At 38.3% G+C, this 16,775-nt stretch overlaps 1 protein-coding gene across 4 annotated transcripts in view; it reads left to right on the forward strand.

Moving 5' to 3' along the window:
* The window catches only part of arhgap5 (Rho GTPase activating protein 5), a 52,072-nt gene extending 36,110 nt beyond the window's left edge, over positions 1–15,962 (forward strand). For all 4 annotated transcript variants that reach the window (XM_012969113.3, XM_004917274.4, XM_012969115.3 and 1 more), the window contains 4 exons: positions 8,060–8,137; positions 12,135–12,266; positions 13,521–13,626; positions 15,007–15,962. In XM_012969113.3, the coding sequence (XP_012824567.1) occupies positions 8,060–8,137; positions 12,135–12,266; positions 13,521–13,626; positions 15,007–15,340 (650 nt within the window). In that variant the 3' untranslated portion in view covers positions 15,341–15,962. The remainder of the gene's footprint in view (positions 1–8,059; positions 8,138–12,134; positions 12,267–13,520; positions 13,627–15,006) is intronic.
* The last annotated feature ends 813 nt before the right edge of the window (positions 15,963–16,775 follow it).

Consider the following 16,775-nt stretch of genomic DNA (forward strand, 5'->3'; position numbering starts at 1 on the left):
TTTTTTGTAGCTTTATCCCACATATAATGATGTAAATGTGTTGATTTTGCAGGAGCTGAAATGACAGAAATGACAGTATATATGGGGGTATGTTCACATTGGGGCCCCTACATGCCACATACTTAGGTAAACCTATACATATTGGGCATCAAACTGTTCAGTGGACCCCTGGCGTTCAAATTCAGGGTGTTTTATCTTGGTACCTAATGCTATGTGGGAGATAAGATGCTTCAAAATGGAAGCTTTGAGGGGATTTTTGGAAATGTCATCAAAATTGCTAACTTTAGAAAAGCTGTGCGGCTTGGTACTTTGGAGTAGAAAGACATGGGTACCCATTTTAGATTCGGGGGAATGTGTACTTTCCAAAAATATATGGCTTTCTGGGGTGAGCGTACTTTTTTGTAGCTTTATCTCACATATAATGATGTAAATGTGTTGATTTTGCAGGAGCTGAAATGACAGAAATGACAGTATATATGGGGGTATGTTCACATTCGGGCCCCTACATGCCACATACTTGGGTAAACCTATACATATTGGGCATCAAACTGTTCAGTGGACCCCTGGTGTTCAAATTCAGGGTGTTTTATCTTGGTACCTAATGCTATGTGGGAGATAAGATGCTTCAAAGTGGAAGCTTTGAGGGGATTTTTGGAAATGTCATCAAAATTGCTAACTTTAGAAAAGCTGTGCGGCTTGGTACTTTGGAGTAGAAAGACATGGGTACCCATTTTAGATTCGGGGGAATGTGTACTTTCCAAAAATATATGACTTTCTGGGGTGAGCGTACTTTTTTGTAGCTTTATCCCACATATAATGATGTAAATGTGTTGATTTTGCAGGAGCTGAAATGACAGAAATGACAGTTCATATGGGGGTATGTTCACATTGGGGCCCCTACATGCCACATACTTAGGTAAACCTATACATATTGGGCATCAAACTGTTCAGTGGACCCCTGGCGTTCAAATTCAGGGTGTTTTATCTTGGTACCTAATGCTATGTGGGAGATAAGATGCTTCAAAGTGGAAGCTTTGAGGGGATTTTTGGAAATGTCATCAAAATTGCTAACTTTAGAAAAGCTGTGCGGCTTGGTACTTTGGAGTAGAAAGACATAGGTACCCATTTTAGATTCGGGGGAATGTGTACTTTCCAAAAATATATGACTTTCTGGGGTGAGCATACTTTTTACTAGCTTTATCCCACATATAATGATGTAAATGTGTTGATTTTGCAGAAGCTGAAATGACAGAAATGACAGTATATATGGGGGTATGTTCACATTGGGGCCCCTACATGCCACATACTTGGGTAAACCTATACATATTGGGCATCAAACTGTTCAGTGGACCCCTGGTGTTCAAATTCAGGGTGTTTTATCTTGGTACCTAATGCTATGTGGGAGATAAGATGCTTCAAATTGGAAGCTTTGAGGGGATTTTTGGAAATGTCATCAAAATTGCTAACTTTAGAAAAGCTGTGCGGCTTGGTACTTTGGAGTAGAAAGACATGGGTACCCATTTTAGATTCGGGGGAATGTGTACTTTCCAAAAATATATGACTTTCTGGGGTGAGCGTACTTTTTACTAGCTTCATCCCACATATAATGATGTAAATGTGTTGATTTTGCAGAAGCTGAAATGACAGAAATGACAGTTCATATGGGGTATGTTCACATTGGGGCCCCTACATGCCACATACTTGGGTAAACCTATACATATTGGGCATCAAACTGTTCAGTGGACCCCAGGCATTCATATTTAGGGTGTTTTATTTGGTTACTTTATGACCTGTAGGAGATAAGATACTATAGACTAGAAGCTTTGAAGCGATTTTTAAAAAAAAATCACAAATTTTGATAAAAACCAATAACTTTAGGAAAGCATTGCGACTTGATAGTTTGGAGTAGACAGACAGTTGTGCCTATTCTATATTCCCCAGAATCTGTTCTTTCCAAAAATGTACAATTTTCTGGGATAAACCTTCTGTTAGTGGAATTTTGGCCTTGAAATCCAAAGTATGCAGTTTTTTTGGAGCAGTGCTTTGGGAATTTGGTAGTGTACTGCTGGGAGTTTTTGACCTATACAAGTGAGAAATCTCCATAAAACTATATATATTTGGTATTGGCACGTTCAGGAGACATGGGACTTTCCAAATCAGTTGTATATTCGTGCATAAAATAATTTTTGTTTCTAGTATGTGTGATTATATTATGGAAAATTTGATTTTTTTTGCATTTTTAGACATTTAGAAGCCTATATCTTGTTACAGAATTGGAATTACACAAAAATTCTACCATATTTTGAAAGCTTAGGTTGTTCTGAAAAAAACGATATATTGTTTTCCTTGGTAAACTAAAAGTCCCCCCGAGGAAAGGCCCCTAAAGTGAAACAGTGCAAAATGTTCAAAAACTGTCTGGCAATACAAGTTCCGCTTTGACCAAAATGGCTGGCAGTAAAAGGGTTAAAGGAAATTGTAGCTAAAGCAATATGTTACCTTTATTGAACCTCTGATGTGCTTATTGGTTGAACAGCACCACTCTTTTTTTTTTTTTAGACCGAAACGTAACATTGTTTCCGGCAAGGAAGATGCAGTGTTGTTCTTAAATGTGATGCTGTAAAAAAAATGTTTGAAACATGCTCTTTTATGAACAATAAAAAAACTACAATAGAGGAGGCCTGAAGCTAGCATTAAACCAGCTGTTTATAGTACCTTTTCTTTTTCAGATTGTAAAACGGCAATGTTTAATAGCATGATATAGATCAGAGTGCTAGGGAAAGCGGCTGAGCACCAAACGCAAATAGCATGAGTATTCCTAGTTTCAGAGAGGTTTGAAACATGCAGGAAAAGCCATATTCATAAAGTTTGCTACAAAAACTATTATGCTATTTTTCTTCAGCTCCCGGCACTACTATAAAACGTTTAGAACAAATATTTGTCTTTTAACCCAATTTCTTAGATGGCAAAGACAAAGTGCCCATGGCTAGAGCAATGTATAAAATAGTTACATAAGATCAGGCATTGTACTTTTTACTATAACATAATGTTTCATGTATTTGAATTTTCTTGCCTGGGGAAGAGGCAGTAGCTACTAACCCTGGTTTTATATGCTGGAAAGACTTCGTTACCCTATACCACTTTCAATTTTCATCCTATTCTGATCCAAAAATAGTTTGCAGTTTGTTTTGTCTGTTGGTATTTAGAGAAACCAGAAAAAAAAAGATTGCTCACATAAAGCATTGTCAGCTCTCATAGTGTAAGAGAAAAGTGCAAGAGTGAGATACTAATTGGTCGTCTTGTCACACGTTTTAATGAGGAGACTTCCATTGTTAAATGTGTCTGCTAATATGTGCTATTGCCTGAGACATCAGTGTAGTAGAGTGCTGAACTGCAGACCGGAGCTGGGGGCAAAGTCAGCATTATTCTTAGATACTAGCTATTATTAATTGAAGAGATTGACTAATCAACCATTTCTGTAAATGTTTGTATCAGTTTACATCTTAATGTGTATTTTCTGTGAGACATTTTAGCCCAAAAGTGTTGACGCACATGCACAAAAAATGCTTATATTGTAAAATGGTTTGGAGTAGGCATCTAAGTATCTAAGAATACATTCTGAAGTGTATTTTTCCGTATGGCACTTCCAGGTATTCAGCCAGTATACTTTCTCTTACGCAATGTCCTGTTCCTAGTAGTTTTAGGTTTTAATTTCTTATTTGCATAGATTGTGAATCCCTTGCCTTCCTCTTTGGCCTTTTTCCTGCTTTCAGATGGGGGCCACTGTTGATAGCAGCCAAAAACTTGTTGCTCTATAAGTATCTAGTAGAATTAAGTCTAAAACAACTGGACTTTTCTGAGTTTTTTCTTGAAAATGTTTCACCACTCATCGAGTGGCTTCTTCAGTTCAAATGACTGGTAGGGAATTCCCCGGTATTTAAACTCTTGATGGTAATAGGGTCACAGACATCCAATCACAATGGTTCCATTGAACTTGTTCAGTTAGGTGTTAGCAGAAACTGACAGGTGTAAGAAGGTACAAGAAAAAACTCAGAAAAGTCCAGTTGTTTTAGACTTAATTCTACTAGATACTGTATATCATGACCTGGAAGAATGAGAATCTTCATAGACACGTTGCTCTATAAGGTTAAAATGTTATTGTTAGTGATAGATTTTTATTACTTATCTTTTAAATCAGGCAGTCTCCTATGTATATTCCATGGTGTAATGCCAGCTCTCTGTGAGTGCACTCGGGCCAACACAGTGGCTCTAGGTGAAGACACACAATGTGCTGATTCGAGTGTAGGGATTGATTCTTGGCCTGCATTTATGGCCATTCTTCAGTGGAGCTGTTTTACATGTGCCTATAATGGTTTTGTATGATTTTTAGTGCATGTGTGTTGAGGCAGTTTATCCATACTGAGATTTCTGTACCATGGAGATCAGTAGGTTTGTTGATTGGACAAGTTAAAAATTAAAAGAACAAAACAAATCTTTATTTTAGAGGTGAACTATCCCTATAAGGTTTTGCAATGCAATGTAACTGCAATGTTGACTACAATAGTTCTAATTATACGCCGAGCTGTACACAAATATTGTTACGGGTTTGGTAAACTGCTGCACAATAGAACTTCACTTTATGGGCCCTGAGGCACAGATACTTGCCCAAGGCCGCAGGGAGTTGATAATGTCTCACACAGGAACAGAACTTAGGCAAAAGACCAGTCGACCACTGATGTAAAAATGAGTATGAATAGTAAAGGTTGGCCGTACACAGACTGATTATCTTGTTTAACCCACTTTGCTTTATTAAACAGAGGGGTTTTAACTGTTTAGAAGGAAACTAGTTCAGGGAGCAGCACAGTGATAAAATTAGAAATGTGTTCTTTCTCAGTACCCAGCAATGTCACAGTTTCCTCCTGGGTTTACTGTGCTCAATATCCTTTATCCTTGAAATAAAAATGCCTTGGATTCCAAATGCTCCTATTATGAGGCAGTTTGCCAATAAATGCTTTAATATTTGCTTAATTATAAGCCCTGAAAGTCAAGTTTATATTCATCTAAATGGGCTGACTGCTTGTTTGTTTCTTTCAATCAACATACCCATAGTGGCTGATATGATGCTTCTTAGTTGTTGGCTATTATTGTCAGGCTTATGCCTATCATTGTTTTAAAGTCAAGCACAAGTACCCCCCCTGCCATGTTTCACTGAAAAGCATATCCAGGCATAAGAAACTTACCAAAGGTGTATATCTCTACAGCGGGTATACATTTACTCATAAATATATACACCTAACTGTAGTGTTTTACAAAGAGACAGCCAGCCAAAAACAAAAACAAAAAAAAAGCTTTTTTGCCTGGCCATTATATGCCTTCATTAAAAACCCTGTGGTTTTTGATTTGCCTCCAGTGATCAGTAATGGTTGGCAATACTTGCCCTTTAGTATTAAAATATAAACAAACCGAGAACTTAATATAATTAGTCATTTTGTGGAAATCTTAGTCCTACTAAATTAAGCAGTGCAGTTAGATAGGCTAATGCCAGGGGCGTTTATACGCAGGCCAAGAGTCAGCCACATTTGGCACGAGCCTAATGTATTACCCTATCCTTTAACTTCCAGTGATATCCACATTTATATCACTGGCAAAAGCTTAGGACCACTAATGTAAATGCTACGTATCCAGGTTTCGTTCAAACAAATGAGGAAAGTACATTGCAGCTCTGAGGCCTGTAGGTTTTGAGGCTATCCTTATATTACAGGCCGTTCTTCCAAAGTTAAAGCCTAAGGGGCTGATTTACTAATCCACAAATTCAAATCCGAATGGGAAAAATTCGGATTGGAAACGAACATTTTGCGACTTTTTCGTATTTTTGCGATTTTTTTCGTCGCCGTTACAACTTTATCGTGAATTGTCACAACTTTTTCGTAGCTGTTACGACTTGCGTGAAAAGTCGCGACTTTTTCGTAGCCGTTACGATTTGCTCTTACATTGTTGTGACTTTTTCGTATTGAGCGCTCGTAACCGGCGGGCAAAACTTTCAGACTTTGCATGATTTTGGAAGCCTCCCATAGGACTCAATGGCACTCTGCAGCTCCAACCCGGCCCAAGAAAAGTCACGATACTGAAGTCGTAACGCTACGAAAAAGTTGCGACATTTTGCGAAACAGTCGTAACGGCTACGAAAAAGTTGCGACAATTTCCGAAAAAATCGCAAAATACAGATCATTACGAAAAAAACGCATGCGGACGCCTTCGGACCGTTCGTGGATTAGTAAATCAGCCCCTTAGTGTAAAGACAAGGCAGAACTCTGTATTGTGTATATGGAGGTTGTAGGAAAAAGTATTTTAAAGTAATCGGCTTACATTTCCTGCTTAATGTGTCCTGTATTAATTAGGTTCTCCGATTATATTATGACAAGGGTAGTCACAGCGTGCATGTGTATATTTGATTAATGCTCGATTTTTCTGTTTGTATTGCTTCACTAAAAAGGGAGTTTTCAAGCAGTTAAATAACAGCTTTATTAATAGCTTTACTTTAAGGGCATTCAAATAAATAGGGCAAATATTTTATGGCAAGGCATAAATAACCCTCTCCTGAATTTGTATAGTTTGTATCCCAGTACAAGAGAAGCCTTTGGATCATTACATTGCAGGCTGCGGGGCCTTATTTAGTTTGAGTTTCACAAGGGAGTTTCAGGGCATTGGATTGTTTGACATGGAATCTGTGTTCACTTAGTGCTCCATCTGTGCTGCAAAGAAAATGCTGAAAGTTATTCCCAGCGGCGAGCAAAACACATACACATCTACAAGAACAAACTCCTCATTATAACATCTGGTTTTGGGGGGAAAGGAAGTATGGTCTCTATCAAACAGGGAATTGTTTGCATATGCCATGCTCCTCAGCCTGTTTGTATCCTTTGTGGCTCACCTGCCATCTTTCTTTCTTTTGTCACTGAAACGGACTTGGAATTAACAACAGAGGTTTGGTACAGTTAAAGGAGAGCTGTAGCTAAACTGCAAGGTGGAAAGTATCTGACATTATAATTATATGGTTTACATATTGGACTTGCAAAGAGTGTTATATATCTTATTACAGTAGTGCAAATTTGTTTTGGATTTTTTCCCAAAACAAATAGTTTTTCTATTTCCCCCCTAGGAAATTTAAAAATAAATAAATAAATGCCGCAGGCTTGTCTTTTTGCTTTTTTTTTTTTTTTTTATCAGCCTTCTGTTTTATTATGTTAAAGTCTAATGTCCCACGGAGAGATTTAGGAGCCTGCAAGAGAGATCTCTGCTGCCGCAAGTGATCTCCCCAGCATGCCTTTCTACCAGCAACAAAAAGAATGGGTGGTGGAAAGGCATACGCATTGCTTTGGTTTTCCGAAGTCAGGTAAAGTTTCCTCCTGCAGGCAACTTTCTGCCACTTTGGAAAACCGAAGGATTGTGTAGGCTTTTCCACTGGCCATTCCCTCTGTTGCTGGTGGAAAGGTGCGATGGAGAAATTAGTTGCCCGCGGTAGCAGAGATCTATCATTGGCGACTAATTTCTCCATGGGACATCAGCCTAAAGGAATGAGTGAAATGGTCCATGTTAGATTACAGCCAGGACCCAGTTGCAAGTATGAAGGGGACTTTCCTCTGGAAACACTGTATTCTGTAAAGGGTCAATATCATTGCTTAATGTCAGACCAATAAATAGGACTTGAATTGAAAATTTTATATATATAGATATATAGATAGATATATATATATAATAGTCCCAACAGGTAGGCACTCACGAAAAATAAGGAAATCCTTTGTCTGGGTGCAGTCCTTAAGTTAATGTGTAGATAATGGTAGAAAACACTGGCCGCTCCACACAGGACTTATCGTGATAAAAAATGTATTGCAGCAAAATAACAGAGACTGATGTTTCGGCCTTTCTCAAAGTTATATATATTGAGCAATTGGGAATTTACTTATTAACGCATTGGCCAAAAGTATGTATGTACAAGCCATATTCATGTTGATTGCATGTTGGCAGAATCTTGACTCCATTTTGTTTTTTCCTTGTTTCCCAGGGCTGAGTGCCGAAGGTCTGTACCGAGTTAGTGGTTATAAGACTGACCAAGATAACATTCAAAAACAGTTTGATCAAGGTGAGTTTGACTAATTAAAGTAAATCCTGATTAAACATAGGCCAACCCCCCACAGAAAGACAGACCTAGGTATTAGTTAAAGAAATCGACAGACCTAGGAGGGGTAAATTCACCATACTCCTTTTTCCAACATGGTTTGAAATAAAATGAAGTGCACAATAAGCTGTTCAGCCAAGACAGTACAGATAAAAAACATTTAGTTTTCGGTTGCAGACAGTTTGAGTCACCACAGCTGTATTTTACCCACTCATATGATACCTGTTCAGTTTTACTTGTTCGCAGTGGGATGTTGTTGGGGACAATTCCACTCAGTTTTATTGTTTTTATTGTTGCTACTAAAAACATTGACCACTGCAGTTTTACGTGACGGTCACATGACCTGCAAGTCAATATAACAAATCTGATGCCAATCTGGATGTTTTGTTGCCTATCAATGAAGATTTTAAATGGTCAGGCAGCAAACCCCTTTTCTGTGTTCTGTTAGTTCTGACTTCTAAAACTTTGTAGAAGATGCCAGATGAACATCCAGACATATAGTACAGTAGTAGTTACATTTAGAGACATGGCAGCCAAATATACTCTGGGTGTTCTGCTGCATGTACCATTTTTAATTTTGTTTAGAAAATCTGCCTGTCTTACAGATAGCATTTTCTTCTACACATCTCTTGTTGCGGACAGCAAACGTTGTGATTTTGCACAGTCTAATGCCACATGGGGTGGATCCTCGGGCAGTGGTTAAGCACAGGCCAAGAATCTGCCCCTACACTTCAAAAATCTGATTGTTGTGCATGCACCCGTGGCCATTGTGTTGGCCTGAGTGCAGACACACGAATAGGAATATGGCGCAAAGCTGCTCTCTGCTTCGGGTTTCTGTACCTGTGCTGATGCAATGGCTCCAGGTGCACGCACAACAATCAGATTTTAGAAGCATAGATGTGGATTTGTGGTCACCCTGTGTTGCATCAGGCTTAAACTTTGCAGATAAGAACCAGCTGATAAGCTTGCTCTCGCTGTAGCTTTTTACATTTGGCATGCTTCTAATTTTTTGGCAAATGCTCGAGACAGCAGTGCTTTTTTGCCCCCAGTACTCATTCACACTGCAGACTCATGCTGTATGGCCATTTCATAAGAATTTCATAATAGTCCAACATCTTTGTGAATCATGGGTCTGTTTATATTATGTAGTTAGAACCCTGTCCAACCAAAGGCAACAAATAGAGTTGCAATTTCTTGAATTTGTATTTCTCCTATCTAGTAGGTTGAATGACATTCTCATGGGGGGGGGGGGGGGGGTCTCTCTTTTTACCAAGCTAATGAAATAACTAGGATATGATTCAAGTCTGTGATGTGAATGAGGCCTAAACACATCCACATAGCATTTACATTTAAATTGCAGTGCAGATTAACATGGATTACTTCGAAAGCCAATTCCAAATTGAGAGCATCCCAAAATAATCCTCTCGGAATCCTGTTATCACAGGCTAGGCATAGCAGCACAGCTCAGAATGTTCCTCACTCTGTTATTTTGCTTTATTTAACCATTTCTTGAAGGCTTTTATACCCCCATCAATGATAGTAGGGTTAAACATTACAAACTATATAGGGAAGAATTTTGCCATTATTCTGGTACTTCAAATTGGGTGGAAAAGATACTGATCATTTTGACTTAACGCCCATAAAGAAGGTTTGAAATAGCTTTGCTTATCAATTAGAGTTGCCCAGACAAATTCCTTTTATAAAGCTATATCCCTCAGGTGGAAACACAGGGTGTTTAAAATTCAGCAGGGATACATCAGTTTTGCACCATGCTTGTAAGGGCTCGCACACACGGGCGTTTTGCATTCTGCAGTGGAGTTCTTCTGTGTTCCACCACAAGGCTGTGCAGGGCGAAATGCAATCCATGATTTTTTACGGGGCTGTACTGACACAGGCACATTAAAGAGCAGAATGCATCATGTTGCTTCCACCTGCATTCAGAGCTTACATAAGTCTGTGCCAGTACAGCCCTGTAAAAACGAAAGGATTGTGCTTCATCCTGTGTTGCGGTGAAACACAGGTAAACTCCACCACAGGGGAATGCAGCGATAAACCCGTGTGTACGAGCCCTAATAGTAACTCAGACCCATATGTGATATCTGATTTTAACTGTTTTTACATGCTAACATAAGAATGAGTGAACACTGACAAATCACACATTAGTTTATGGACACTGTTCATCATGTGATCTTGTCCATAGAGCTTACAATTTGAAACCCTATTGCATTTACAATTCATTAGGAGCCAGTTAACCTGCCGGTATGTTTGGAATAATGGAATACACTGGAGTGTGCTAGACAAAACCCACACATACATCTAAAGAAAATACACATACATTGCAGATAGAACCCCCAGCTCTGCAGCAGTGCTAACCACTCTATGCTGCATGTAGCAATTTCTTCACAAAAATCTCATTGCCTGGTATTTTTTTATTGATCACTTTCAATGTCTTATCTGTGTCATCTTTTAACATTTCACATTGCTGCAGCTAAAAAGGCATTTTCTTGGCTCCCAGTAATCAAAACAAAACCGTTTCCCCTTTTTTTCTTCTCCTCCCATGCTGCATTTATTCCTTGGTCATTGGTGGTAACATCATTCTTTATATCATTACTAGCAGTTCCATGTACGTAAACTCCCCTGCCTTTTTTCATTATCTATTGTTTATTTTGCAACTAATGTCACTTAAGTTTTGCTTTGCGGCTGTGCCCTAAACTTCACTTCCTGCATGGGTATCTCTTGGGATCTCAATGTTCATACCCCTTTATCGTTCACTGTGTGCATGTGTGACATTATTTGTATTTTATATCTATTTATTTGATTTAAAGGAAAAATATACAGTGTTTGTGATAGTTGGGACTACTGTTTCCCTTTTAAATACTGTTAAGCCTGCATGTATATACTGTATAAAGTAATTTATACAGTACATATAAGTGAAAGCTGACACATTGCTTGCTTTGTCAAAAGTATTCTTTATACAAGCTTAGTGGCCTGAGCATAGGTGGCCCAAAGTGAATGATTTGCTGCCTTAAAAAGGAACAGTAACACCAAAAAATGAAAGTGTATAAAAATAATTAATATATTATATACTATTGCTCTGCACTGGTAAAAGTTGTGTGTTTTCTTCATAAACACTACTGCAGTTTATATAAATACCCTGCTGTATAGCCATGGGGGCAGCCATTTCAATTGAAAAATGGAGAAAAGGCACAGGTTGCTAAGCAGATAACAGATAAGTAGCCAATTCCCATTGTATTCTACACAGTTTATCTGGTATCTTCTTATGTAACCTGTGCCTTTTCTCCTTTTTTCAATTTAAATGGCTGCCCCCATGGCTACACAGCAGCTATTTCTATTAACTATAGGAGTCTTTCTGAAGCAAACACACAACTTTTACCAGTGCAGGGCAACAGTACATTATATTTTAATTATTTTAAAACATTTTTAATTTTTTAGTGTTACTGTTCCTTTAATAGCTCCAGTGTACACACGCAAGCCTTTGAAATTACCCACTCTCTCTTTTATTAGGGGGTGGGGGTAGTTAAATGTGGAACTACTATAGTTAAAGGTGCCCCTTGGTGAACTGACATATAACAGTAATAAGAATTGGTTTGTAAGCAGGACATCCATTACCTAGGTAAGACTTTTTCAGCTTTATCAGGTCCACTGATTTGTATGGGTTGCTTGTATAATGGTCTATATATCAAATTCCTCAACTGACAAGCAATGCGGCAATGAGTGAGGTGAATAAATAAAAATATGCTTCTTTGAGGCAAGAAGGGCCAACTGTACTGTGCATTAAAGGGAAATAAGCGGTAGATAAACCATGTTGTAAAGGGTAAATTTTCCCTTCCATGATAGCAGTTGGATATAAGGGGAGATTTCTTATATATAGTCATGGTTTCCCTGATCTTGTGTACACTTGTAGTTAACACTTTTTAATCTGAAATATTTTTCTTTACAGATAACAATCTGAATTTGGCTTCGATGGAGGTGACTGTAAATGCAGTGGCGGGTGCACTGAAGGCATTTTTTGCAGACTTGCCAGCTCCTCTCATACCCTATAACCATCACCCTGATCTGCTTGAAGCCTCAAGTAAGTGTGTTAGGCTTGCAGCATTCTGCATTTCCAAATGAAACCTCCCCGATTTCTGCTTTAGGAGACAAAATAAATCAATATAAAGCTGTCTCCAATTTGGCTCCAAGGGGAATTTTCCCCCTGACTTTAAAAAAAGCAACTGGACCCTGGATCAACTTTGTACAAGTTAATAAACTTTGTATTTTTGCTATAACAAGGCATCGACCCTTTCCTAGAAATTGGATCCTCCTTTGTTCTAATCTCAATTCATGGCCTTGCATCCTCTTGAAGTATCTACTAGTGAATATGGCCTCAGAGTTTATCATTTGATTCTCTTATATATTTATACCTAGTTCTCATATCCCTCTTATGAGCTCTTCTTTGGTGTAAACAATACCAATGGCCAGGCTTTCTTCCTGACACTTTCCAACTTGCAATATCATTTTCAGGAAATTGACATAGCAGGCAGTGTTGACCAATTTGCAACACCACCTACATTTTTGGTACCACAGATTGCCCCATTTGCCATTGCCCTTAATGAAATTTCCCATGGTGAGGAAGTCACATATTTGTTTTAACAGACAATTCTAATGCAAGCGCCAAGATAACAAATAAGGGGAAATGTATATATATATTTACATTATGGTTACATTTGCTGGACAGCTGATTTTTAGACTTCTTTTGGGAACACCAGAGCCCACCAAATTTACTCTCCCAGGCTTTGGCATTAGGCTGTATAATGATAAACTCTATGAGAAAACATCTATTGCTATTCTGTCTGTCTTTACATTTATAATACTGCTGGTTGTATTCAGATAATTTCCAACATGTACTACTTACAACCTGGTTTGACTGTCTGGCAAAATAACAGCATGGAGAGGTGCACTGTCTCACTTAGTGTGGCAAATATGTGGCAGGCATGTCCTGGAAACACCAATCCTTCTAATATAACTTAAAGCGAGATTTGCCTAGATACCTAATTTCCAGTGAAGGTGACCATACATGCCAAGATGCTTTGGCTTCAACATCAGCCAAACTGTCCAACCAGTGGTGTTCTTGTATGACTACCACTAAATTACAATCATTTTTAAACATGGTTTTATAATGTAATATTATATTAAAGATTAATTTGGGCTTTTGTACTAGCTATCTGTGTTTAGACATTTGATCAGTAATATTATCTAAAACCTAAATATGTGATATTTCTGTGTGTGAAAAAAGCTGCATATAATGTCTTCTTCAATCCTTTATTCTGTTCTGCATCTCTAACAGAAATCCCAGAGAAAGTGGAGCGGCTGCAAGTGCTAAAGGACATCCTTCGGAGCTTTCCTCCTGTCAACTATGAGGTTCTGAGATTTATCATTGCTCACTTGAACAGGTGAGCTCATTTCGTGCCCCTTTCAAATGCTGAAATGGCCAACATGGAAATTTGTTGCTGCTAATATTGTCTCATACACAGTTCCAGATCCTAATCTGAAGTAAAGAAGGAAACTTTTAAGATTTAAGTTAATTTGCTTTTTAGTGTTATACAAATAAAAAAGGATAAAATAATATTCAAATCATTTTGATTTTTTTTTAATTAGTCAAAACAGCACTAATTAAAGGCTTACTGATGCAGTGGGATGCAAGGAAAGCCACATAGGCAAAAACATATAAACCAGCACTCAGGCTTTTAGATGAGTATAATTTTTCTCCCAATATTTGCAATACATAGATTAGTGTAGTGACAGATATTTTTACTTTCAGGAAGAGATCTCTCTTGGATATTTACATTCCATTTCTATCTCGGTATCTGTCATAGGTATCGCATAGACGTAGCTTCAGGTGGGATGGGGTTCATTTTCATGAGCCTTTCTGGGACCATATTATGATAAGAATGATAAAAAAATTTTGGCTTTACCAAACAAAGCAACAAGTTTTGAACAAAGCATCTCTTACCCTTGGGCAGCATAATGCACTGCTTAAAGGAGTAGCTGATATTTAATTTAAAGAAATACTGTCATGGGAAAACCTGTTCTTTTCAAAACCCATCAGTTAATAGAGCTTTTCCAGCAGAATCCTGCATTGAAATCTTTTTCAAAAACACAGATTTTTTTTTTTCTATTTAGTTTTGAAATTTCACATGGGGCTAGCCATATTCTTCATTTCCCAGGGTGCCACAGCCATGTGACCTGTGCTCTGGTAAATTTCAGTCACACTTTACTGCTGTGCTGCAAGTTGAAGTGAAATCACCCCCCTCCCAGCAGCCAATCGCCAAAACAATGGGATAGCAGCTCCCAGTAAATATCAGAATAGCACTCAATAGTAAGAAATGCAAGTCCGGCTTGGGACTCCTCCAGTATCATGGAAGTAGGAGAAACAATAGGTTACCTGAACACAGTTCTCTTTCTGAAAGCTCATACTCAATCACTGTGCACTAAGATGGCTCCTACACACCAATATTACAGCTAAGAAAAATACATTTGTTGGTTCAAGAATAAAATGTTAAATGTTAGAGTGAATTATTTGCTAAGTAAACAGTGTAGTGGAGTGGAGAGGTGCTGAATAAAAAGTTAAATAACTCAGTAAACACAAGTAATGAAAAATTAAGACCAACTGCAGATTGTGTCAGAATAGCATGCTCTACAACATACTAAAAGCTTTTAAAGATGAACAGCCCCTTTAATAATTTACTTTTAGCAGCAGTGCTTCTTGTACCTTGTTTTAGTGCAATCTAAATTCTGCTGTTTGTGACGTATTTTTTTTTTTCCCCTTTCAGAGTCAGCCAGCACAGCAAGACCAATCTGATGACAGCCGATAACCTTTCCATTTGCTTTTGGCCAACTCTGATGCGGCCAGATTTTGAAAACAAAGAGTTTTTCTCCACCACCAAGAACCACCAATCTGTCATTGAGACATTCATCCTGCAGTGCCAGTTCTTTTTTTATGAGGGTGACATTGTGGATTCGCCAAGTGCCACCAGCTCCCCATCAGCCCAGCACTCCAGCCCAGGGCCATTAGCAGCACCACTTGTTCCTCTACAGTTACCACCCCCACTCCAGCCACAGCTGCTTCAGCCCAACCTGCAGGCCGATGCATTGGGCATTCTGTAAATTGAGGCAAGCCGACGAGTGCTCTGTTATTTCATAACCACTGTTCCTGCAGGTTCGATTTGCCACTCGGCAATGACTTCCTGCCATCCCTGTAGTAATATCTTAATGATGCAGAAGATTCAGATTATTTTTAGTCTTTTTTTTTTTTCTTTTGTATTTTTTAAAAAAAAATGCATTGGGACTTGTAGAGAGAGAAAGCTGTGGCAAGCCTTGTTTGTGAAATTTGCTGCTGCATGGAACTTATATAGAAATATTATACTCTTCACATATGGCACTGTCATGCCATGGATATACTTATCAGTACAGAGGATTAAACTACAGAAGAAAAAAAACAGTTCTTTTCTATAGAAAAATCTAATTAAAATTACAGAAATAAATTACATTTATGAGGCGTTAGAGTGCTTTCCCAGCCCTGCTGCAGGCTGAGATTTATTTTCACATCAAAGCATCTGTGGTGTGTGTACGTGGGCATGTGTGGGTGTGTGTGGGAGCCTGGCAGTGGGGTGGGCAATGTTGGTGCTTGGAATGGAGCTTAACATGTAAATGAAACAAAATAGTAATTGTATGTACATATATATAAATGTTTACATATTTCAGGAATAAAATCCATCCACTGAATCAATGTTTTATTCTACAAAGCAAGGGGCTGTTATTGGCATTGTGTTAAACTGACTGTTTTGTTAGTGACTATATTACTGCTGTTAATGCCAAGTTTTCATATTAAGATCATGTTGCATTGGGATAAAAGGTTTACAAGGTAAAGGTTGCTGATAAAAGACCTTGGGATTTCCAGCCTTGTTGGGCTAATATAATTACAAAGAGCAAAGTCCAATAGTCCATCAATCTTTCTGAGTATATTTATTTAAGTACCTGGAAATGATTAACAATTTGTTGTATTTTATTACAGGAAGTCATTTACTTACTATTGTAATTTTTTTTTTGCTATTGTAATTTTTTTTTTAGGGTTTTTCTGTTGTGTGATATGGCCATAATATTTATTGTAGTACGTTAGAGCTCTTACAGATTGACCTAGACTGAAAGACTTCCCTTTATATCTTAGCCTGGTTCTGTTGTTGCAGGTCCTGGACCTGTGCCATTGTTCAAGTAAATTTGTACAGCTTCAGCATTATGGGCATGGGTTCCTTCTATTTGCAGCTTATGGACCAAATTGTCCTGGTCAAGAAAGTTGCAAGCTTGCCTAAATACTCAGCTGGCAGAGAATACATCCCATGTGCCATGGATCCGCTCACTTATTCAGCTCCTTGGACCAGCACTGAAAAGTACAGCTTCCACTCAAGTGCAGAATCACGGAGCAGAGTGGCCCAAAAAATACCTGCTTTTGTGTTTTTCAGGCCGACTTCCACTCTGTGTACCTGGTCTCAGGTGGAAGCTGTACTTTTCAGTGCAGGTACACAGAACTGTGTTAAGCCTGAAG

The sequence above is a fragment of the Xenopus tropicalis genome, chromosome 8 (genome assembly GCF_000004195.4).
Source record: "Xenopus tropicalis strain Nigerian chromosome 8, UCB_Xtro_10.0, whole genome shotgun sequence".
Taxonomy (NCBI): domain Eukaryota; kingdom Metazoa; phylum Chordata; class Amphibia; order Anura; family Pipidae; genus Xenopus; species Xenopus tropicalis.